Genomic DNA, 24,336 nt, shown 5'->3' with positions numbered 1-24,336 from the left:
GCTCAAGGGGGCTTCTGGGAACTGTTCATGTTCTGTTCCTTTCTTTACTTTAAAAAAAAATTTTTTTAGAGGCAGAGTCTCGCTCTGTTGCCCAGGCTGGAGTACAGTGGTGCAATTACAGTTTACTGTAACCTGGAACTCCCATACTCAAACCTCCCGCCTCAGCCTCACAGGTAGCTGGGACTACAGGCTTGTGCCACCGCGCCCCACTAATTTTTTTTTATTTTTGTAGCAATGAGGTCTCATTATGTTGCCCAGGCTGGTCTCGAACTTTTGGCCTCAAATGATCCTCCCACCTTGGCTTCCCAAAGTGCTGAGATTATAGGCATGAGCCCCTGTGCCCAGCCAATATTCTGTTTCTTAATCTGAGTAGAGCTGGTTATTTCACAGGTGTGCCCAGTTTATGAAAATTCATATTTTTAAACATATTTCTGCACTTTGCTTTAAGTGTATTATATATCAATAAAGTTTTGTTTTGAAAAGATGGCCTCTTAAAGAGGCCTAAAGAAATCAAAGAGAAGCTGGTTTAGGTGGCAGGGCAGGGAGGACGACTCTACCATGTGGCATTTGGGGAGCTGATAAGAACACAGTAGAGGAACCACAATGAGACCCAGAGGCCGTGGACAAAGCCACAAAGGTTGGGGGTTAGGCTCTCCAGGAGGAGACAGAGGGCAGACCAGGACAGCGTGCTGGGTCCCCATTTAAGAAGCAAGAGAAAGATGTGGAGCCAGGGAGGAAGCAGAGAGAGGAGGGGCAGCTGGGGTCACGGGAGCCAGTCAGGGTCTGCAGAAGGTGTGACGGCCAGTGGGTGGGCAAGGCCCACTGGGTTTGGCGGAAAGAACTGAAGTCCTTCCCACCCCCAGGCCAGACCTAGCACGCAGCAGGTGTACAACGAAAAGCTGCTTACTGAAAGCAGGCAGAACTCAATCGTGTGGTGTCTCACCAGCCCCTAGGCCCTTCCCTATCTCCAGTGCCTCCTCAGCAACTGGGTCAAGGGGCTTCACAGGTCTTCACAGGTCTTGGGGAGCACATGAAGGTGCCAACTTCAGAGCCACAGCTCAAAGGGGACAGGGCCTTTGGGGGTTGCTCCCTCCTGTACTTTATCTCTAAGCAGGAGAACCCAGGCCTGGTCTCCACTATGGATCCTAAACCAACCCAACCCCAAGCCCAACTTCCCAGGGAGAAGGGCCCCTTTTCTCCTTGTGATTCCCAGTGCCCCACCTGCAGTGGATGACAATGGGCCCGGCATCAGGTGGGGTGGAGGCCTTCACGCGCCGGATGAAAGCCAGCAGCCCCGTGGCGTGGTAGGGGACGCCATGCTCTGGCCACGCTGTGAAGTGGAACTGGCGGACCTCGTGCCGGGCAGAGTAGCCTCTCTGGGGAGACAATGGGAATAACAGTCAGAGTCCCTGGCAGCATCTACTAGACACCTGCTGTGTGCCAGGCACTGTGGTGAGCGTCTCATTGTATAATCTCAACTAATCCCAATGATCAATTTATTGATGAAGTAGATATTAATGTCCCATCGTACAAACAAGAAAACTAAGGCTCAAAGAGGAGAAGCCACTTTCCCAAGGTTAGAGAAACCGACAACACGCAGGATTTGGACAATGGTCTGCCTGATGCCTAAACCTGGGTTATGTAATACTCACCTCTGCCACTAGGTTGCTGCGTAAACATAGATCATTTTGACTCCCAGGGTCTTAATTTAAAGGAAAAAAACTATCTTTCCTCTGAGGACTTTACAGAGCAGATCAAATGGGATCGTGGACAGGACTCGCCAGCCAGTCACTGACTATGTGGCCTCTCCTGCCTGGCATAAGCCCTCTGAGCCTCACTTTCCGTATCTGGGCTAATCCCATGGAGCTTTCCAGGACTGAAACAATATGTGTAACAGGCTCAGCACAGAGTAGGAGCCAGCGCCTGGCAGATACTGTCATCCCCTTCATTGTCTCGGCTTCCTCTTACGGGCACCAACAAAGGCAGTTACCTTCCTGCCCTTCCAGAGTGCTCCCAGCAAACAGTGACCAAGTAGCTTCCTCGCTGGGATGGGCAGCAGTGTGCTCCTCACCCTCCTGCTCCCAGAGTTGGGGGAAGTGGGAGTGGGCTCTGATCCCTGCTCAGACACCCTCTGCAGGGAACAGGCGGCGGGGAGACTCACCCGCTCCAGGGCAAAAGTGCGCACGACATACTCAGCCAGGGTCTCCGTCTTCACCAGCGTGATCTTGATGTCCCCGTAGGTGTCTGAGTCCTCTGGCCAATACCGTGAGCATTTCACCTGAAGGCCCCACAGGACGGGACTCAGTGGGCTCGTCGCTGCCCCCTTGGCCTGCCATGCGCCCCAGCTCGCCCCACAGCCCGGCTTACCCTGCCCACCTCGACCAGCTTGGTGATCATGACGATGCTGGAACAGTGCTCCTGCCACACCATGCGCCAGAAGTCATAGACCATCTCAGGCTTCGGCCCTGGGGATGCGGAGGATGCCTGTCCCTGAGACAAGGTCTCCACCCCAGGTCAGCACACCCAGCACCATCCAGCACCACGCCCTAGGCCAGGAGGCCTCCTGAGCCCCAACAGGGGCTTCATGCTGCCCACAACACCCAGCTTGCAGCTGACGCCTGCCTGTAGGGCCCTGAGGCTGCATTGCATCAGAGAGGGCCTGGCTAAAGAGCCCGCTCATCCTGAATGGGACCCTGGAGGAGGGCCAGATGGTTTGGCAATGGCATGAGTGTCCAGGAGGGACAGACAGATGGACAGTCGCGGAAAGAGATGCAAACAGAAGAACCCAGGCAGCCACCAGACCGAGAGGCCCAACCCACACCCATGAGACCTGAGCCCGGCTAGCCCTTTCGCAAACACCACTTTGGAGACAGGCAGGTGGACCAGCAACCGCAGATGGACCAAGCACATCAGGGAGACACAAACACAAAGAGGGGACAAAGACAGTCGGCCAGATTCCAAGAGACCCAGCAGAATAGGGAGCAGATGAACAAGCAGGGAGCCAGAATGTGGCGAGGGTTGGGGGACATTCAGGAATCCAAGTGGATCAGCAGGGGAGGCAGAAAGGCAAGCTGAGGGCATTCCAGCATGCCAGGAGGCACACAGGAAGGTGCATGTGGGCAGAGGTGCCAGGTACCTTGAGTGGCTATGAAGTGGTTTGACCTGTGGTAACCCTGGAACAGGAGGAGAGGGAGCGGTTAGACCCCAGGGAGCAGCCCCTCACTCCCTCACACCCCCTCTGCCCTCCCCTCCCAGCGGCAGAACCCCTACCCCACCAGGGAACTGTGCCCTCGCGTCCCTAGGACCTCCTACCCAGGGTGACTTTGCATCCCCCCTAGTCCCTGAGGAAGTGGAGAAATGCAGCTGGAACACCAGAGTTGTGGACTTAATCCAACCTGGGCTGTGCAACCCCGGAGAGAACATGACTCCTTTATGTGCCAGGCTGTCGTTGGGAGACACAGTCCCCAATGGCCCTGCCTGTTCCCAGGGTTCCAGAAGCTCTAAACAACCCAGATCCCAAATGTGGGGTAACCAGAGTTTGTCAGTTATCCTAGCCCCCCTCGGGATAACCAGCATGGACAGTACCCCTCCCCCCTACTCCTCAGTCACTCAGAGCATGGTGGGCCTAGATGAGGGCTTCAGGATGGAAGTATATGGGCACAGGCATTACTCATGGCCCTTAGATAAAATGTTAAAATCTTTAAGATCAATAATAATGACCCTGTTATGGTCACATACTGTGCTAAGCACTTTACCTGTACCACCTCCCACAAGAGAGAGGCCAAGAGCTACTTCATCCTCCATCCCCAGAGCCCCCAAGCTAAGGAGAGAAACCTGCCCTCCCACAAGCCACCCCAGGGCCACAGCCACCCATGAGGTCCTGCCATAAGGCCTCATCTTTCTAAGCGAAAGAATTCACCAGATACCAAGGGCATCAATGCGGGCAATGCGGAAAGGGGAATTAGTACTGCAGGGCTGGCACGGAGAAAACTAGCCCAGGCCCCTACCTCAAGTTTACACTCTCAACACAGCTCCCAGCAACAACTCTGGTCTCGTGAACTTCCCAGGCCTGAGGAGTCCGGGGGCCAGACTGCCAAGGTTCAAATCCCAGCTCTACCTCTCACTAGCTGTGTGCCTTTGAGCAAAAACCCCTTCATTTCTCTATGCCTCCATTTTCGTGTCTATAAAATGGAACAATTACAGCATTTACCTCTGAGGGGCTGTTGTGATGAGCAAATAAAGTAGTATGTTAAATGCCTGGCACTGGGTCTAGCACAAAGTCAGTACTTAATCAGTAACAGCCATTATTACTACTACTACTACTATTTTAAAGCTGAAGCAGTATCCTTGAAGATACAAATGAATCAAGTGGATCAAATGGAAGTCACGAATTGCTGGGGCAGAAGGTGATTGACTATGGGGTGAAGAATCCGAGTCTTGGAGCTGAATGGACCTGGGTCCCTGCCACAGCTATGCAGTAGTAGCTGTGTAACTCTGAGCGCTGAGAAGGTGCTTCTCAGTTTTTCTTGAGCATATAAATCTCCCGGGGATCTTGTTAAAAGGCAGATTCAGATTCAAAGGTCTGGGGTGGGGCCCAGGATTTTGCATCACCAGTTCCCAGGGGGTGTCCATATTGCTGGCCTCAAAACATCCTCTGAGTAGCCAGGCTCTCAACCTCTCTAAGCCTTTGTTCTCCTCTGCAATATGAGGATAATAGCAAGACACTCAGAGATTCTGTTGGATACCTGCTCACTGTTCCCATGAAAAGGACCAAAACACAGTCAAAGTGAGTAATGATGAAAAGCCTCCCAGCGTCTCCCAGCCCACAGCACTGGAACTTCATGTCTAGCTCAATTCCCTCCTGCTGTCACTCTATGCCACTGTCTCCACTGCAGCCTCGAACTCCAGTGCTCAAGCAGTCCTCCCACGTCAGCCTCCCAAGTAGCTGGGACTACAGGCACAGGCCACTACATCCAACTAATTTTTGTTTGTTGGTTTGTTTGTAGAAACAGGGTCTCACTATGTTACATAGGCTGGTCTAACTCCTGAGCTCAAGCAATCCTCCTGCCTCAGCCTCCCCAAGTACTGACATTACAGGTGCGAGCCACTGCACCCAGCCAAGAAATATATTTTTTAAAGGAAAAAGGAGACAATATGGAAAAAGCACCCACAAAATAGCAAATAATCATATCAATCATTAAATATTATGAAAACAGTATATATGTATTAAAAACTCCCAGCCTAGGCAACATAGTGAGGCCCCATCTCTCTCTCTCTCTCTGTCTCTCTCTTTTTTTTTTTTTTTTTTTTTTGAGTCAGGGACTGGCTCTGTTGCTCAGTCTGGAGTGCAATGGCATGATCTCGGCTCACTGCAACTTCTGCCTCCCGGGCTTAAGCGATCCTCCCACTTCAGCCTCCCCAGTATCTGGGACTACAGGCATGAGCCGCCACACCCAGCTAATTTTTGTATTTTTTGTAGAGACAATCTCACTATGTTGCCCACTCTGGTCTCGAACTCCTGGACTCAAGCAATCTGCCTTCCTTGGCCTCCCAAAGTGCTGGGAAGACCCCATCTCTTTTAAAAAAAAAAAAAAATGAAAAAAATTAGCCAGGCATGGCAGCACACGCCTGTAGTCCCAGCTACTCAGTAGGCTGAGGTAGGAGGATTGCTTGTGCATACGAGTTCAAGGCTGCAGTGAGCCATTATCACACCCCTGCCCTCCAGCCTGGGTGACAGAGCAAGAATCTGTCTCAAAAAAAAAAGAAAAAAGAAGTCAAATCAGAGAATAGCTAGATGAATTATGGTAGTTTTTTTTTAAATTTTAAAAGGCTAAAAAATGGGCCAGGTGTGGTGGCTCATGCCTGTAATCCCAGCACTTTGGGAGGCCAAGGCAGGTGGATCACCTAAGGTCAGGAGTTTGAGACCAGCCTAACATGGTGAAACGCCATCTTTAATAAAAATACAAAAATTAGCCGGGTGTGGTGGTGCATGCCTATAATCCCAATTACTTGGAAGGCTGAGGCAGGAGAATCACTTGAACCGGGGAGGCAAAGGTTGCAGTGAGCCAAGATCGTGCCACTACACTCCAGCCTGGGCAACAAAAGTGAAACTCCGTCTCAAAAAGAAAAAAAAAAAAAAATGCATAATTTTAAAACAGAATATCCAAACTGCTCCCTCCAAAAAACATTCAAATTAAGGCTAAATTGAGGGGAAAATGGTCAGGGTTGAGTTTCAGGCAAACTGATCACGAAGGTATTTGAACACTAGGGAAAGCAGTTTTAGGAGGCTGACCTGGGGCTGTCCAAGATCTTGACCCTCAAGCAGCAGAAACAGGGCCCTCCAGGGCAGCTTCCCCTGCACCCTCCAAAGGGTCCTGTAGAAGGTGCAGCTAGGGAGGACTCCTGGGGAATGGCGGGGCCAGGGAAGGAAGGTGACAGACAGTGGTGACCAGTGCAGAATGGGGCAGGGGAAGCACCCCCAACACTGCTGCCCCTGCTCATGGCAGTGGAGGATGGGAGGGAACTGCTTACAATAGGAACACTCTCGAATCTTCAGCCCTGGGCGGCCCCTGGCCAGGCTGCTGAAATGGACGGTTGGTGCTGGGCACATAAGTAGAAAGGAAGGACAGAGACAGAGAGAGAGAGAGAGACAGCCAGAGACTGTGAGAGAGTCTGAGATACAGCCAGTCAGACAGACAGGAGGAAGAGGAGGAGGAGGAGAAGGGGAGAGAGATACTTACTTCTCGGTTTATCCGAATCTTAATGATTCCAGTGAGGGAACAGTACAAAGCAAAAGAGACAGATATTAGGCCAGGGGCAGATGGAGGTGGACGGAGCACAGGAGTGGCCAGAATGGGCGATGTGAGCAGGGCAGGCAGAGCGGAGACGGGCAGGCTGGGCCGGGCTGAGCCACAGAGTGGGGAGTGGTGTGTCCCTGCCAGGGCCCAAGAGAAGCCAACTGGGACCTTGACAAGACCAAGGAGAGGCCCACTGTCACCAAAGCTGCCCAAGTCTGCGAGGCCAGGCCTGGCCCTGACTCCAACCAAGGGATAGGATGAGTGGGGGAGGCAGCAAGGGATTCTGGGAAACATGGCATGGCACATCTGGCCCCAGGAGGAGGAGAAGAAGAGGGAGAGGAGAGGCCACCTCCAGAGGCCCTGACTACCTCGGCTCCCAGACCTGTGCCTTGCTCCGCCTGGCCCCTCAGGCCTTTGCTTAGGCAGCTCCCCACCCGGGATACTCTTCTCTCTCCTCTCCAGCCACCCAGAGGCAGCTCAAGCCCTGCTTCCTCCACAAAGCCCGCCACACCAGCCCTGGCTCTGCCACTAGCCTGCTGTGTAACACTCAATCTGTGTGATCTCTCTCCTGGCCTGTGCTTGCTCATCTCATCTGAAGTTATTTTGATTTGTAGAAATGTCTGTCTCACCCATTCGAATAGATACGTTCAAGGAAAGCAGAGGTCATGACTGTCTTGTTCACATCTGTATCCCTGGTGCCCAGCACAATGCGTGGCACAAAGGAAGTGCTTAAAATTTATTTCATACGTGATTAAATGATGCTCTCCCAAACTTGGTTTGCTGTAGGGGTTAGGGGCCCTGTCCCGTCTCACCCCTCTTCCACACCTAGGGAGTAGACTCATCACCTCTCCTTGACACCCAAGCCCAAGCCTCCTGGCTGCCTACTCTGTCTCTGGCCCCTCCCTCCCATCCATCCAAGTCCTGCTGCTGCAGCAGGGGGCAGGACAGCCTCACGGCAGCAAAGGCTTTAGAGACAAAGACAGGCTGAGATTTGAGTCCTTTCTTTACCACTCACTAGCTGTGCAACCCGGGACAAGTTGCTTCGCGTCTCTGAGCCCCGGTTTCCTCACCTGTAAAGTGAGGTCATGGTGCTAAGTGCCTCGGAGGGTGGGTGGAGGGATTACAGAAAAGGAGATCTTGGGTGTAAAGTGCTTAGCACAGTGCTTGGCACCCAGTATGTGCTGGATAAACGTGTGTTGTTATTCTTAAAGGACCACTCTGATTATGGTCAAAACACTTTAACAACTCCCTGGTGCCCCTAGGAAAAAGCCCCCACTCCGGAGCCTGCCATTTTAGGTGTTCACAATCCAGCCCCTGCCTACCTCTTCAGCCTCACGGTGCACGGTGAGAATCCCATTCTCCATGCCTCCCGCCTTCCTCACCTCTTGGCCTAGCTGTCTGCCTCTTCCCTTTGCTCTGCTTCCCTAAAGCACCTCATCTCTCAGGCCAACTCCAGCCTACGGAAAGCCTTCCAGAATCTGCTGCCCACTGTCCTCCCTCCTCTGAGCACCCTGGCACTGACTGCAGAGATGGGGGCACTCCAAACTCAGCCACTTGAACCCCCATTTATCCCAACAGGTTTCTGCCCTGCCTGGATAGTAAGCCTGGAGCGGGCAGGGCCAGGTCTGCAGAAATGACAGGGCAAGGCACTCACATCTATGTAGTTGGCATTAATGTAGTCAGCATTGGGGTCTCCCAGCATCGGGTGCAGTTTCACTCGGTGCCGATCATCTGTAAACACAGAGCAGGTGGGAAGGGGCTGAACTGGGGAGCCCAGAGCTAGGCAGTCAGGGAGGGATTCCTGGAGGCTGGGGGATAGGGCACAGGCAGGGCCACCAGGGAACCTAGAGTCTCAGGGCTTACCAGTAGTCTCTGGGCACCATGGGAGGCAGGACACACCAGGGGGTAGAGTCTGGGCTATGGAGTCAACGAGGCCCAAGAGTGTATGCTGCTCAGGCAATTACTAGCTCTGAGACCTTGAGCAGGAATCTTAATCTCCCAAGCCTCAGTTTCCTTATCTGTAAAACGGGGATTATAGTATTTCCCGCTTCACAGGGGAATTGATGGAAATAAATGAAACAAGCACAGGGCGTGGCATGTGGCAGGCCCTCAATAAAAGGTGGCCAATGCTACTATCATCTCTGAGGCTGCCCCAGCTCACCCTGGCTGTGCTCCCCTTCCTGATGCCCTCCCGCCCACTGCCCTAGACCCCAGGCCCTTCCCCAGGACTCACAGGCAGGCATTGGCTCCTGCCGGCTGCCCTTGACCTTGTCTTTCTTCTTTGTGGCGTCCCAGCCTTCAAAGAAGCTCTACCAGAAGGGGAAGTGGTGGTCAGTGGGAGAGAGGGACCCTCACTCATAGGGCCCCTTCCCCTCAATGGGGATGATGTAGGCAGGATGGGAGTGGGACAATAAGGGCCAGGTTCAAGCTGAACTTGGGCCTGAGATAAAGTCACTGTCACTGTGGGTCCTTTTATCATAAAGCCAGGGACCAGGGTCAAAACCAAGGCGTGTGGGGGGAAGGGAAATGAGAAAAGAGGAAAAGAGGGTCAGGGTTCAAAGACATTTTGGAATAAGGGTCAGGCTGAGAATAAGGACTAGAAAGAAGGTAAAGGTGGGGGTCAGATTTAGATTAGGATAAGGGCGTTGTTGGAGTTCAGACAAAGGTGAGATAAGATCCAGAGTTCAAATGGAGCTTAGGATGACACTCAGGATCAATGTCAGGCTGGGATTAGGTCAAGGTCAGTGTCGGTGGGAAGGTTCAGATTAGGGACAGAATAAGGATCCCGATCACAGTCCACATAAAGATGGAGATGAGATTCAAAGTCAGATTTCAAATCAGGGTTAGCATGAGAATGAAAAACCGTATCAGTCTAAAATTCGGATGAGGGTCAGAGTCAAGGTCAAAAAGGTTGAGTTGGGAACTGTCAGAGCAGGGGTCCAACCAGGGCTAGGCTGAGGGTTGCCAGGGTCAGAGTCCACAGAGAGTGAGAACCAGGTGAGGCCTCCGCAGGGGTCCTGCTGGCCCGGGGCCGGCGTGCACCTCGTACTCCTGCTTGAAGCCGTAACCCTCAGCCGTCTTCATCTGGTTGATGTGCTGCAGAAGGTCCGCCACACGCACTGCAGGGTGCAGCTGCCCCGTGTGGTACGGGGAGCCCTTCCGGCCACAGGGACGCCTCGGGGAGCCCCCCAGGAGGCTGCTGGCCTCAGTGACCCCACCGCTGCGCTGGTCTCCTGCAGTCAGAGAAAGACAAAGCAGTTCTTGACACACACGTCCCAGCCTTGGGGGCCCTGGAGAGACTGGGGGGGTATGGGGGTGGGGAGGCACAGCCAATGCCAAGGATGGCTGGGTTGTTGGCTGGAGCCAAGTACCTAGTCAGGCCCACCCTGTGTGATCCTGGGCACATCCCCTCCCTCCGAATCTCAGTTCCACCTGTAGAATGAGCAGGTCAGATCAGGTGGTCTCCGAAGGCCGTTGTGGCCCTGCCTGGCTATGATTCCATTATCCCCTCACTCCATCCCACGAGCCTTCACCGCACTCCCTGCAGAAGGCAGCGCTCCGCAGAGCCCACGACAGACGCCCCTTCTTCCTCCCTTCTTCCAGAGAACAACCTGGAACACTGGCAACTCCCAGCAATTACCCCCATTCAAAGACAAGCAAATTGGAAATTAGCAGCTACTGCCAACCCCTCTGCAGATTAATGTGAGGCACCTGAATAGGAGCCTGTCTCCTACGCAGGCAGTTCCACTGTCAGACCGTGCAGGGCCGCAGCCAATGGGGGAGTGGGTGGAGAGGTGCGTAGCTCCTCACACACCCTGGGAAACCACCCTCCCCGCAGCCCCCAGGACCACCCTGTCCCCGGCTGTTCTGCTCAGCATTCCCAAGGACGTCCCACTCTGGTCTTGGAGATCAGGTCCTGGAACTAAGAAAACAGCCACACCCGCCTTGGGACACACACTTCCACTCACTCACTTAATACTCATGCATTGCTTAACAACAGGGATACGTTCTGAAAAATGCATTGTTAGGTGATTTGGTCTTTGTGAGAACACCACAGAATGTATTTACACAAACCCAGATGGTACAGCCTACTCCACAGACCTGGGCTGCACAGCGTAGCCTATTGCTCCTACGCTACAAACCTGTACTGAATACTGTAGGCAATTATAACACAATGGTAAGTATTTACGTATCTAAACGCAGAAAATGCACGGTAAAAATATGCTATAAAACATAATAAATGGGCCGGGTGCGGTGGCTCAAACCTGTAATCCCAGCACTTTGGGAGGCCGAGGCAGGAGAATCACGAGGTCAGGAGTTCGAGACCAACCTGGACAACATGGTAAAACCCTGTCTCTACTAAAAATACAAAAAGTTAGCTGGGTGTGTTGGCATGAGCCTGTAATCCCAGCTACCTGGGAGGCTGAGGCAGGAGAATCACTTGAACCTTGGAGGCAGAGGTTGCAGTGAGCCGAGATTGCGCCACTGCACTCCAGCCCAGGCGACGGAGTCTTTTGCAAGACTCCGTCTCAAAAGAAAAATAATAATAATAATAATAATAAATGGTACACCTGTATAAGGCAATTTACCATGAATGAAGCCGCAAGACTGGAAGCTGCCCTGGGTGAGTCACTGAGTGACTGGTAAGTGAATATGAAGGCCTAGAATATTCCTGTACACTACCATGAGCTTTATAAACACTGTATGCTTAGGCTACAATACAGTTCTTTAAAAATAGTTTTCTTTCTTCAATAATAAATTAACCTTAGCTTACTGAAATATTTTAATTTGAATTTTTTGACTTTTATAATGACACATGCACATAGTACAGCTGCACAAAAATATTTTCTATCTTTATTCTATACACTTTTTTCTATTTAAAATTTTTTTTTGGTTTTTAAAAATTTTTTGTTAAAAACTAAGACACACACACACACACACACACATTAGCCTAGGCCTGCACAGGGTCAGGATCATCAGTATCGCCGTCTCCCACCTCCACGGATCTTGTCCCACTGGGAGGTCTTTAGGGGCAATAACACACATGTAGCTGTCATAGCCTATGAAAACGGTGCCTTCTTCTGGGACCCTTCCTGAAGGACCTGCCAGAGGCTGTTTTACAGTTAACTTTTTAAAAAATAAGTACACTCTAAAATAATGATTAAAAGTATAGTATATTAAATGCATAAACCAGTAATACAGTCATCATTATTATTAACTATTACGTACTGCACATAATTATATGTGCTAAACTTTTTTACAACTGACAATGCAGTAGGTTTATTCCAGCATCACCACAAACCAGTGAGTAATGCATTGCACGACGACATTATGACGGCTACAATGTCACTAAGTCATAGGAGTTTTTCAACTCCGTTATAATCTTCTAGGACCACCATGGTATATGCAGTCCATTGTTGATCAAAACTTCATTATGCGGTGCATGACTGTACTCATGTCCCTCCTCCTGCCCTGGGTGAGGCTGCAAGGGGCTTATTCAAGTCCAGCCCTCCCATTTTCGAGCCAATCTCTGCCCAGGTCTAAGCTGGCAGGGTCCAGTGGGGGACTGTCAGTGGGGCTTAGATACCTGCCCCTACTCCATATATGTTATCCTTCTCCCTCCAAAATCCCTCCTCCCCCTACTTTTCTTGCCTGATGAACTCATACTCATCCTTCAACTCTCAGCTGAAATGACCCTCCCTGCAAGAACCCTCTCCAGTGCCTGGCCTAGAATTCCTACTCAACAACTAACTGGCAGACTGAATACAGGATCACCAGGAGACCCCCTGATGAGCCCAACTTCCCCAAACTCCAACCAGGTCAGTGAGGCTGCCCCATTGTGCTTGGGTTCCACCTTCCTGTGCCATGGTTTGAAGACGGCCTCACCTCATTTGTTTCTCTGCTCTCAGGAACCACAGTCTTGAGCTGTCTATAGTTCAATGTCTGAAAGCAACTGATTCCTATATTTTAGCTGGATTTCTGGTTGCTTACAGCTGGATGGCAAATCAAGTACCAGTTATGCCATTGTGGTGGGATGCCCAAACCCTTAATTTTACAGATGGGGAAATTGAGGTCCAAAGAGAACAGACTGGCCTAATATGGTGGTTGCCAGAGTGTTTCAGAAAATAGTAGGGATGCGAGATCATTAAGTGGTATCCCATTAAAAAGAAGAGCAAGAGGAGGAAGAGGAATTCTGTGTTTTAAAGGAGTCTGTGAAATTCTAGTTTAAACAAAAACAAACAGGTTTCTTCCCTGCAAGACCTCTCGGGGCTTTTGGCGTGTTTGTGTGCATTTTAAATCTTCAAGAGAGGAGTGGAAACAGCAATGTTTCATAAACATCTTTCGCCACGGAGGGCTTTTCTTGTTTGTTTCATGAAACATCCTCAGGGGAACACGATGCAATGTAGACTCTGAGAGATGGGCTCTGGAGTCAGACTTCAGATCAATTCCCAGCTCTGTATGTGACCGTGAGGATGTTACTTACTCTCTCCACACTTCCATTCTCACATGTCAAGTGAAGGTAAAAATTGTTACAATCCAATATAATGATGTAAATATTAAATATAATAATGTATATAAAGCACGCAGCCCAGTGCCTGGCACACAGCGCGCACCTGCAAGGGCAGCTATTGACATTACTAGTCATTTCCAGGAAAGGAAGGAAGCTCCTGAGTGCCAGAAAGCCAGGGAAGCTGGCTGACAAGAGTCTTGGTCCTTCTCTGCTGTAAGATCTTGGGTCTGTAACCTAAAAGGCAACTTGAAAAGATGATTCCAAGGAGCGTCCATAACACACACACAAGACAAGTGCAACAGTTTCAAGAAGAGGGACTTCTGTTGGCTCAAAGAACTCAGAGAAGAAACTGGCGAGATGGAGAAGCCCTCGTGCTCTTTGTGGAAAGTGGGCCGACAGCTCCACAGAGAGCTCTCCTGGCAGAGAAAGGAGCAAATGAGGGTGGCAGAGAACCAAAGAGTTTATCCCAGAGATCCTGAAGAGCTGGCAGCCCTGGCACAGCCCCACAAGGAGGTGTGCAATCAGCGCACAGTGGCTGAGAACAAGCAAAAAGTCCCACCTGGAAAGCCAGAGCCACATCTGGGCAGCTGACAGCTGAGCCTAAGAACAACACAAGATGTTCTACAAATAAGACCACCAGGAAAGGACAGGATGATGATGTTCCCAAGAGGACCCTCCAATTTCTGGGCCCAGAGAGGACAGGTCTCTACTCTCCTTGCCTATGAGTTCCCCTGTGGGACTTGAGACACACTTCCTACTCCACCCCATCCCCGACCCCTAAGGACCAGTTTGCCTAGAGGCCCACCTTCAAAGTCTCCACCCCAGGGCTCTCCCAGGCCCTTCCTGGCTCCATCGTGACTGTGGAACATCTTCTGTGAGTAACCACTGGACAGCTGATGTTTTACGGGGAGGGCCGAGGCCCAGAAAAAAGAACACTAGGTTTGGAGTCAGAGAGACCTGAATTCAAATTCTGGCTCAAGTTCCTTGACCTCTCTGGGTCTCAGTCTCCTCATCTGGAAATGAAAATCCTCAGCCCTCCCTCAGCGATGGGCACTTCCCCTGATTCCCACCACCCTCAGATGAAGAGAGGCCCCCAGTTATACCATTTGGTAGCACCCCAAACTTTTCCTCAACTGTTTGCAATTAGCAAGTAAGTTTCTTTCCTAAAGAAGCACAGCCTGTAATAAGAGCTAGCCATATCTAACATATTGAGTGCCCCGCACAATTCTTAAGTCACTTATTCCCTAGAATATCCCTATGGCGGAGACACTCTCATTGTTCCTCTTGTGCAAATGAGAAAACTGAGGCCCAGAAGAGTTAAGCTACTCACTCAGTAAATGGCAGCACTAGGATTCAAACCCAGGCTTGAATTCACCTGACTCTGAGACCCTGCTGTCCCCACTGCTCTCTCTGCTAACCTGATTAAGGCGCATTGATGGGCAGGGAAAAAACTGGCACTTATTTGACAAACAATTTGGCCAACACCAACTGGCACCCACAGGAGTCAATAGCTCCAGACAGACAAGGCCCAGGAGGATCTGAGGGTTTTCGCAGGCAGGACTTCAGAGACAACGGGGCTCATTCCAACACCTTGGGAAGGTTCCAGCTGGCTTCTTCACACCAGTCCCGCCATCAGTTACCCACGGTGATAAGTCCTTCATTTAAAATTTGCACAGAAGGATGCACTAAAATCAACATGGCTTTCCATTCTAAACCAAAAAACCTGGCCTCCACTGTTTGGAAAAGAAGGAAATGGAAGCCAGACCGGCATGTGGAGGGCAGAGAAGAAAGAGAGAGAAGGTGCTGAGGCTCAGTTCAGTTCATCTACTGGACACATTTTTTTTTTTTCTTTTTTGAGACAGAGTCTTTCTCTGTCTCCCAGGCTGGAGTACGGTGGAGTGATCTCAGCTCACTGCAACCTCTGCCTCCTAGGTTCAAGCAATTCCTGTGCCTCAGCCTCCCAAGTAGCTGGGATTTCAGGTGCCTGCCACCATGCCCAGCTAATTTTTGTATTTTTAGTAGAGACGGGGTTTCACCATGTTAACCAGGCTTGAACTCCTAACCTCAAGCGATCTGCCTGCCTCTGCCTCCTAAAGTGCTGGGATTACAGGTGTGAACCGCTGTGCCTAGCACCTGGACACATTTGGAGTTTCCAACCATCACCTCTGCCCAAGCTCAGTGCCCCTTCCTCCTCACCATCAGTCAACCGTACCCATCTCACCAAAATGCTGACCATTCCTGCCCAAGGGCATATTTTCTCAAAACTGACAGCACTGATTGTCCCCACTATCCACATAGCAATCAGCCTGGTCCCGACTTCCCTGGGTCAGTCCTGACTCCCCATCTCATCAGTGAATCCCAGGAGCAGAGCCCGTGTTTCCTGCTTCTGTCTCTCAACAAGACTCAGCAGCTAGGCATGAGCCCACACCACCCTGATCTCCTGCTCTCTCTAGCACACACTGGAGGATTCAGTGCAGTCGCACCTCTCCCTGTCTCCTCCCGTGCCCGTCATCACACATTTGCACATACTGTGCCTCCTCTACACATGCCCTTTCCTTCCCATCTCTGCGGTCTGAATCCTACCCATCCCTCAAGGTGCAGCATGATGCAGTAGAAACAAGTTTGCAATTCAGAAAGATTTGCATTTAAGTCCTGACTCTGCCACTTTCTGGCTGTTTAACCTGGACAAGTGACTTCCCCTCTCCAAGCCTCTATTTCCTCATTTGTAATTTGAAGGGTTAATAACAGCTACTAAGCAGGCAGGCACGGTGGCTCACGTCTGTAATCCCAACACCTTGGAAGGCCGAGGTGGACGGATCACTTGAGGTCAGGAGTTCAAGACCAGCCTGGCCAACATGCTGAAACCCCATCTCTACAAAAAATATAAAAATTAGCCAGGCGTGGTGGTGGGTGCCTGTAATCCCAGCTACTAGGGAGGCTGAGGCAGGAGAATCACTTGAACCCGGGAGGCAGAGGGTTGCAGTGAGTCAGGATCGCACCACTGCACTCCAGCCTGGGCAACAGAGTGAGACCCCATTTCAAAACAAAAAACAAAAAACAAAACAAAACAAAAAAAACAGCTACTAAGCAGGGTAAAATGGTATAAAATGGTGAAAATTTAATGAGAGAGATGACAAAGATAATATGATTAATAAGTGCATAACACTGAGTTTAAAAACATAAATAAAATGACCAAATACCTAGACAAATATAATTATCAAAAATGTAACTTTCTATTTAAAAAAAATAGAAAGCCTGAATAGTTGCTTAGTCCTTTAAATATATCAAATTAGAAGTTTAAAATCTGGCCAGACACAGTGGCTCACACCTGTAATCCCAGCACTTTGAGAGGCAAAGATAGGTAAATCACTTGGGCCCAGGGGTTCGAGACCAACCTGGACAACATGACAAAACCCCGTCTCTACAAAAAAATACAAAAAAAAAAAAAAAACTGAGGCATGGCAGTGGGCACCTGTAGTCCCAACTATTCAGGAGGCTGAGGTGGGAGGACTACTTGAGCCCAGGAGGTTGAGGTTGCAGTGAACCATGATCACAGCACTGTAGTCCAGCCTGGGCAATAGAGTGAGATCCTATCTTAAAGAAAAAAAAAGAAAGAAAGAAAAGAAACATCGACCAGGCACGGTGGCTCACGCCTATAATCCCAGCACTTTGGGAGGCCAAGGCGGGCAGATCACGAGGTCAAGAGATCAAGACCATTCTGGCCAAAATGGTGAAACCCCGTCTCTACTAAAAGTACAAAAATTAGCCGGGCATGGTGGCGGGCGCCTGTAGTCCCAGCTACTTAGGAGGCTGAGGCAGAAGAATTGCTTGAACCCGGGAGGCGGAGGTTGCAGTGAGCCGAGATTGCGCCACTGCACTCCAGCCTGGCGACAGAGCGAGACTCCGTCTAAAAAAAAAAAAAAAACTAAAGAAAAGAAACATCATAATCATCATGACCGAGTTGAATTTATCCCCTGAATTTAAGGTAATTTTTTTAAAAACCTAAAAATGTCACTAATCCCATTAGCAGACAAAAGGGGAAAAAATAATTACCACAATGATTGCAGAAAAAAGTATTTGGTAAGTTTAATGCCCACTTAAAACCTCTCAGCAAACTAAAAACTAAAGGGAACTTGGTTAGCCTGATAAAAGCATTTCTACCAAAACCCCAAAGCAATCTTCATTCTGTGTTTAAATGTTAGAAACATTCCTTTTAAAATCAGGAAAAGAAGACAAAGATTCCAGCTACAACCACTCTATTCAACACTGAAGGTCCCAGCCAGAAAACCATGGGAAAAAAAGAATAAGAAATTGGAAAGAAAAAACAACTATTTCTTCTGCAAAAGATATTCACAGATCCTTTAACTGCTTAGAAAGCCTGAAACATTCTACAGACAAATGAGAATAAGAAAGCATATCAAGAAGTATGAATATAAGGCTGGGCACCGTAGCTCACGCCTGTTATCTCAGCACTTTGAGAGGCCAAGGTGGGTGGATCACCTGAGGTCAGGAGTGCGAGACTAACCTGGTCAGCATGGTGAAACCCTATCTCTACTAAAAAGATAAAAAAATTAGCTGGGCGTGGTGGCGCGTGTCTGTAATCCCAGCTACTTGGGAGGCTGAGGCAGGAGAATCACTTGAACCAGGGAGGCAGAGGTTGGAGTGAGCCGAGATTGCGCCGCTGCACTCCAGCCTAGGTGACAGAGTGAGACTCCATCTCAAAGAAAAAAAAAAAAGAAGTATGAATATAAGATCAATATACAATCAAAAATAAACTGCATTTCTCTATATAAGAAATAGAAACGTAATATTTGAAAAGTGTACCATTTGCAATAGAAGTCAAAAATAAAGAACCTAGGGACATCTATCTAAAAAAAGATGTACAAGATTTTATGGAGAAAATTATTGAAAGACATTCAAGACCTAAATAAATGGGGCAATATACGTCACTTTCATGGGTAGAAAGACAATTTCATAAGATGTCGGTTCTTCCCAAATTGATCTATAAATTCAATACAAATCCATCCAACAAAGTTTTTCAAGAAACTTAAAGAGATGACTCTAAAATTTATAACAAAGAGAATTAGCCGGGCGTGATGGCTCATGCCTGTGATCCCAACACTTTGGGAGGCTGAGGCGGGCAGATCACTGGAGCCCAGGAGTTTCAGACCAGCCTGGAGTAACATAGTGAAACCCCACCTCTACCAAAAAAAACAAAACAAAACAAAAAAGCAAAGATTAGCTGTGCATGGTGGTGTGCCCCTGTAGTCCCAGCTCCTCGGGAGGCTGGCGTGGGAGATCGCTTGAGCCCAGAAGATGAAGGTTGCAGTGAGCCCAGACTGTGCCACTGCACTCCAGCCTGGGTGACAGAGCTAGACCCTATCTCATTAAGAAAGAGAGACAGAATGAAAACAAAAATAGCCAAGACATCCTGGATGAAGCACAAAGTTGGCACGGCTTCATGTTTCAGACATCAAGACTTAAATAGCATCGATAATTAGACCGTGTGGTTGGGAATCAACGAAAACGACCAATGAAAGAAACAGGGAACTGAAAAATGATCCATGTATCTGTAGAAATGTGGTGTGCGAGAAGGATGGCACCGCAAATCAGCAGGGAAAGCGTGAACTATAATAAATGATGCTGGGACAGTGGCTTATCGCCATGGAAAAAATAAAATCCTTAATTTATACCACCACACACAAAAATCAATTCCAGATGGATAAAGATTTAAATATAAAATGTAAAATGTTATAAGTTCTAGAAAAAAAGCAAAAAAAAAAAAATACTTTATAACTTTGGGTAGGGAAAACTTCTTTAAAAAACACAAAAAGCAGAAATCACAAAGAAAAAGACTGATGAATTTAAGTACGTGAAAATAAAAATCTTCTGTTCATCCAAAGACACTATAAATAACCTAGGAAGATGAGCCACAAATTGGGAGAAGATATTTGCAATTCATAAGTGACAAATGATTATTATCCTAAAAATATAAAGAACTCCTAAAAACCACTAAGAAAGCAACAGAAAACCCAATAGAAAATTAGGTGAAAGACATGAACAGGCATTTCATAGAAAAACAGACCTGAATGGCCAATGATGACTTGAAAATCTGTTCAACCTCATTAGTCATCAGTGAAATGCAAATTAAGACTATAGAGAATTACCATTTTATACAAACCAATGTGGCAGAAGTGAAGAAGGCTGGCAAATTTTGATCTTGATGTAGAGCAACAGAAACTCTTACACACTGCTGCTAGGAAAGAAAACAGGCAGAGTTGCTTTGGAAAGCAACTTGGCACTCTTATTAAGCTGAAGATGCATGTACTCCATAATCCAGCGATTCTATTTCTAGAACCTTGTGTGCAGGTGCATCTAGAGATCCACATCAGAATATTCATAGCAGTCTCATTTGTGATAACAAGAAAACTAAAAACCAATCGAATGCCCATGGATGACAGAATGAAGAAGTCAATTGTGATACAGCCATACAATGGGAAACTACACATTTGTAAAGTACATGAACTGCAGCAAAATATCCACATGGGTAATTTTAGAAATATGATGTTGAGTTAAGAAGTAGTGTGTGATTTCATTTTTATAAAGCCTGAAAATGAGCAAAACTATACAATGCATTGTTTGGGGATATATGTACACATGGTAAAACTAATCCCCAAAAGGCTGGGCGCGGTGGGTCATGCCTATAATCCCAGCACTTCTGGAGGCCGAGGCGGGTGGATCACCAGGTCAGGAGATCGAGACCATCATGGCTAAGACGGAGAAACCCCATCTCTACTAAAAATACAAAAAATTAGCCAGGCGCAGTGGCGGGCACCTGTAGTCCCAGCTACTAAGGAGGCTGAGGCAGGAGAATGGCCTGAACCTGGGAGGCGGAGCTTGCAGTGAGTGGAGATCGCGCCACTGCACTCCAGCCTGGGTGACACAGCAAGACTCCATCAAAAAAACAAACAAACAAAAACTACCCCCAAAAAAGGTAGGAAAATTATAAACACAAATTTCAAGGGAGGCTGGGCACAGTGACTCACGCCAGTAATCCCAACACTTTGGGAGGCCAAGGTGGGCAGATCACTTGAGGTTAGGAGTTCAAGACCAGTGTGGCTAACATGGTGAAACCCTGTCTCTACTAAAAATGCAAAAACTGGCTGGGCGCGGTGGCTCATGCCTGTAATCCCAGCACTCTGGGAGGCCAAGGTGGGTGGATCACCTGAGGTCAGGAGTTCAAGACCAGCCTGGCCAACATGGTGAAACCCTGTCTCTACTAAAAATACAAAAATTAGCTGGGCACGGTGGCACGTGCCTGTAATCCCAGCTACTCAGGAGGCTGAGGCAGGAGAATTGCTCCATCCCAGGAGGCAGAGGTTACAGTAAGCCAGGATCGTGCCACTGCACTGCAGCCTAGGCAACAGAGTGAGACTCCATCTCAAAAAAACAAAAAAATTAGCCGGATATGGTGGCAGGTGCCTATAATCCCAGCTACTTGGGAGGTTAAGGCAGGAAAATCGTTTGCACTTGGGAGGCAGAGGATACAGTGAGCCGAGATCATGCCACTGCACTCCAGCCTCGGCGATAGAGCGAGACTCCATCTAAAAAAAAAAAAAAAAAAAAAAAAAAAAAAAAAAAAACCACAACAATTTCAAGGGAATATTTACATATAAGAAAGAGGTAGGGGATATAGCTAGGGAGGTGTACCAAGATAATGTTCTACTTCACCAATGAGGTTCATTGCTGTTTGTTGTATTGTTATCATTTTATGACTTTCATAAACATTACATATTCTCTTCTGTACAAATCAACACTAAACAGAATAAAAACATGTGGGATGAAGCAAGTTATGACACAGACCTGGTACATGATGGCTGACTCACTATATTCTGTGAATACAAGCACAGCCCTAAGTGATTTTGCACACATTATCTCATTTAGTCTTCACATCAGCCCTACCAGCAGAGGCGATCTGCATTCCCATTTTATACATGAGGAAACAGACATCCAGAGGGCTTAAGCAACTTGCCCCAGGTCACACAGCTAAGAAAGGGAGAGGCAAGCCCAGGTCCGACTCTGTATCGGTCTCTCTCAGCCACTGTATCCCCACCTCTCACATAACAGGTGCTCAATAAGGGGTGAGGCCACTCTGATCCCTCTGTTCCTACAGCAGCACCTCCTCTTGACATTTGTCACAACGGACCTTGCAATCCTCTTATGCTAGCAGAATTCCTTGCAAGACTCCTCCAGTACACAATGCAAAAATGCCACCTGTGCTGGCTCTGTACCCAGTAGGTATCCAGCAGGAGCACCATAGATGCTTCACTTTTGGTTGCAGGTGTTACAGAACTCATCTGATGTGGGGACCCTATTGTCTCAGGTCGGGAGCCCCGGAGCCATGAGGAAGGGGTAGGAGGGCCGGGCACTCACCCCGGGTGCTGTAGCCATGGGTGTCCATGAAGGACAGGCCCAGCCGCTCGTCCTCCTGCAGGGTGCTCTGGTCTGTGAAGCTGCGGTCCACAGCACTCATCATGTGTGTCTTCTCCTGGCGGTAGTTGACGGTGGCCTTGGTCATGTTCACCGGCTTCCTGGAGAGGGGGGTTGAGGGGAGACACAGGCACTGTGTGGGGCTGGACAGCACCCAGAGGTGGGTGGGGAGGCCCTGGAGTAAGGGGGCCTCAAGACCAGGAGCCAGCAGCTGTCCTAGAAGCATCTCTGGATGCTGAGGGCTCTGCCTCCATCCTTCATTCACTAGACCCAGAGCTGCTGCTTCCCTGAAAAGGGCTTGGGAGAGCCCATCCTAGGGACCTCTGCTAAGGGAAAGGGGTGGAGCAGCAGTGGCCTCAGGCTGGGATACCACTCCTAAGTTTCACTGGCCCCCTGGGCTTAGGAAATGGGAAAGAAAGTCACTCCAAAGCTAATGTGGTATTACAGCAGACAGCTCCCCTCACCCCCACTGCACCCCAAACTAGGAATATGGCTAGTCCAGCTCCGGGCCCAGCATGTCCCCACCTCTCTCTCTTCTCCCCGTGTTAAACAGGCACCACTCTCCAGACTCCTCTTTCTCCTGCAGGAAGGAGGGACTACAACCCCTCCTTCCCCGCAGAGGGTCTGGCTCGTGCTCAGCCAGGGCTCGGGGGCTTCCCCCATGCACACAATGAACTCTGCCCTTGGCTTCTCCCTACTCCCAGTAGCACCCAGGATGGTCCCAGCATAGACCACCACAGACTTGTAAAGAGACCCACAGAAGGTCCAGATTCCCACCACTGCCCACCAGTCCGTCCTGCTGCTCAGAGCAGCAGGGAAGAGAAACAGAGACCTCCTCTCCCTCCAGGCCCAGCTTGATGGATGAGGATGGCAGTTTGTGTCTTCAAAGGAACTTGGAGGAAAGTGGGAAGGAGAAAAGGAGGTGGGGAGACAGGGCTTTGGACAGAGGACAGCCGGCCAGCCTGGCTGAACATGGAGCCCAGAGAGGACCCATCAGTGAGCGGATGCTGGCCTAGAGGGCGGTCTCCTGTGGTGTGCCACAGATTCTGTTCCCAGCCCAGGACTCTTGGCCTACCTGGAAGAAGAGCTACAGAAACAAACCAACCCGATCCCCAGAAGATGGAAACCGGGAGGGACACCTAACGCTGTTGACGTCCAGCTGAGCTCAATGCAAGATTAAGCAGATGGAATTTAATACAGATTCTTTGAAAAGTTCTGCATCTGGTTTTGAAAACTAACTGCACAAGCAGCAGGGAGGGAGAGCTGTCTGTCGACGGCCCCTACAGGAGCCGAGCTGGGGGCTCAGCGCGAGTCACTGGGTGTTGAGTTGCTGGAAAAGCTCGTGTCAGGAAACAGCAAGGTAAGGAGCCATCCAGGGAGGAAAAGGTGAGAGACCCACTGTCCTCAAGGCTGGCCTGGCACTCTCTGGGCCTGCTCTTCGAGGGAAAACCAGCACAGGTGCGGGAAGAATGTTCTGGAAGGCTTGCAGAGTAGAAGACAGAGACAGAAGACAGAGTAGCATAGGCAGGCTGTGGTGTCAGCAGGGGCCTGGGTTGTATCCCAGCTCCGGCGCATTCTGCGACCTCCCACAAGTCCCTCGGTCTGAGCCTCAGTTTCCTCATCAGTAAAGTGGGAGTGATAAGAGCTCCTATTTCTCAGAGCTGTTTTGAGGACTCTGTCAAGAACTGAGCACAGGGCTTGGCCCAGAGGAGGCTTCCAGGAAGTGGTGGGTCTGCAGAGCCGGGGCTGCCTGGCTGGAGAAGGGATCTGTGGGGGCCTGAGAGTTGCCTGTGCTGTGGGAGGCGCTGCCAGTCTCAAAACAGGTAGGCCCCACCCACATGCACACAAGCACACACATGCACATGGACGTGGGCTCCAGAGCGTATCCTGAAGGTAGATTTGGTTGGAGGTCAGAACATCCTTCTAACACGGAACAGTAGACATAAGGGGCTGCTCTGGTGGTGAAGTGGACATTGAGGTTCAGGGACTTGCTGGGGGTAACTCAGCAGGGCCAGCTCTGAACCCATGCCTCTGAGGGGCAGAACCAGCACTCGTGACGACGACTTGAGGAGGAAGATGCAGAGGGGAGGGACAGAGCAGAGGAGAGAAAGTCGGAGGCCAAGGTGACCACAAAGAACAGGGTGGACACCAGGCCAGGCTGGGTGCAGCGAGACTAAGCCCAACCAGAGAGGGCGGGGGCAGGGGATCTCCCCCTAGGCAGGGCCGGGGACTCCCAGGCAAGATGGAGCTACTTACGGGTAGTAGGAGTAGGCATAGTGGTCTCTCCTGGCAGCATGCAAAGAGAGAACAGCACAGTCGTGTCCGAGGTCCATCCACCAAGGCCAGGCTGAGGCAATGCCCATGCAGCATGGTGAGGCCTGAGTGCTTCCCAGGATGGGGAGGGGGCTGGCCAGGTACTGGACAGGTCAGAAGGACCTTCTTGGTCCCAAGAGCTGGTCAGGCTCAGATATTAATGACCAGGACCCAAGGCCCTTCTGGAACCTTCCCCAAGCCTACTGCAGGAGTGAGGAGGAGGTG

General features: G+C 49.8%; 1 protein-coding gene across 7 annotated transcripts in view; it reads right to left on the bottom strand.

The window, feature by feature from the left end:
* The window catches only part of PTPRU (protein tyrosine phosphatase receptor type U), an 89,166-nt gene that overhangs the window by 12,931 nt on the left and 51,899 nt on the right, over positions 1-24,336 (bottom strand). Inside the window, exons 15-24 of one of the 7 annotated variants that reach the window (XM_031666317.1) lie at positions 24,055-24,084; positions 21,742-21,899; positions 9,840-10,030; positions 9,031-9,106; positions 8,452-8,528; positions 6,741-6,758; positions 3,137-3,173; positions 2,368-2,465; positions 2,162-2,278; positions 1,222-1,376 (exon numbers count right to left, since the gene is read on the bottom strand). In XM_031666317.1, the coding sequence (XP_031522177.1) occupies positions 1,222-1,376; positions 2,162-2,278; positions 2,368-2,465; positions 3,137-3,173; positions 6,741-6,758; positions 8,452-8,528; positions 9,031-9,106; positions 9,840-10,030; positions 21,742-21,899; positions 24,055-24,084 (957 nt within the window). The remainder of the gene's footprint in view (positions 1-1,221; positions 1,377-2,161; positions 2,279-2,367; positions 2,466-3,136; positions 3,174-6,740; positions 6,759-8,451; positions 8,529-9,030; positions 9,107-9,839; positions 10,031-21,741; positions 21,900-24,054; positions 24,085-24,336) is intronic. The other 6 variants (XM_031666319.1, XM_021938547.2, XM_031666321.1 and 3 more) reach the window with 6 other exon arrangements.

This window comes from Papio anubis, chromosome 1 (assembly GCF_008728515.1).
Source record: "Papio anubis isolate 15944 chromosome 1, Panubis1.0, whole genome shotgun sequence".
Taxonomy (NCBI): domain Eukaryota; kingdom Metazoa; phylum Chordata; class Mammalia; order Primates; family Cercopithecidae; genus Papio; species Papio anubis.
This window is presented reverse-complemented; position numbering and strand designations above follow the sequence as displayed.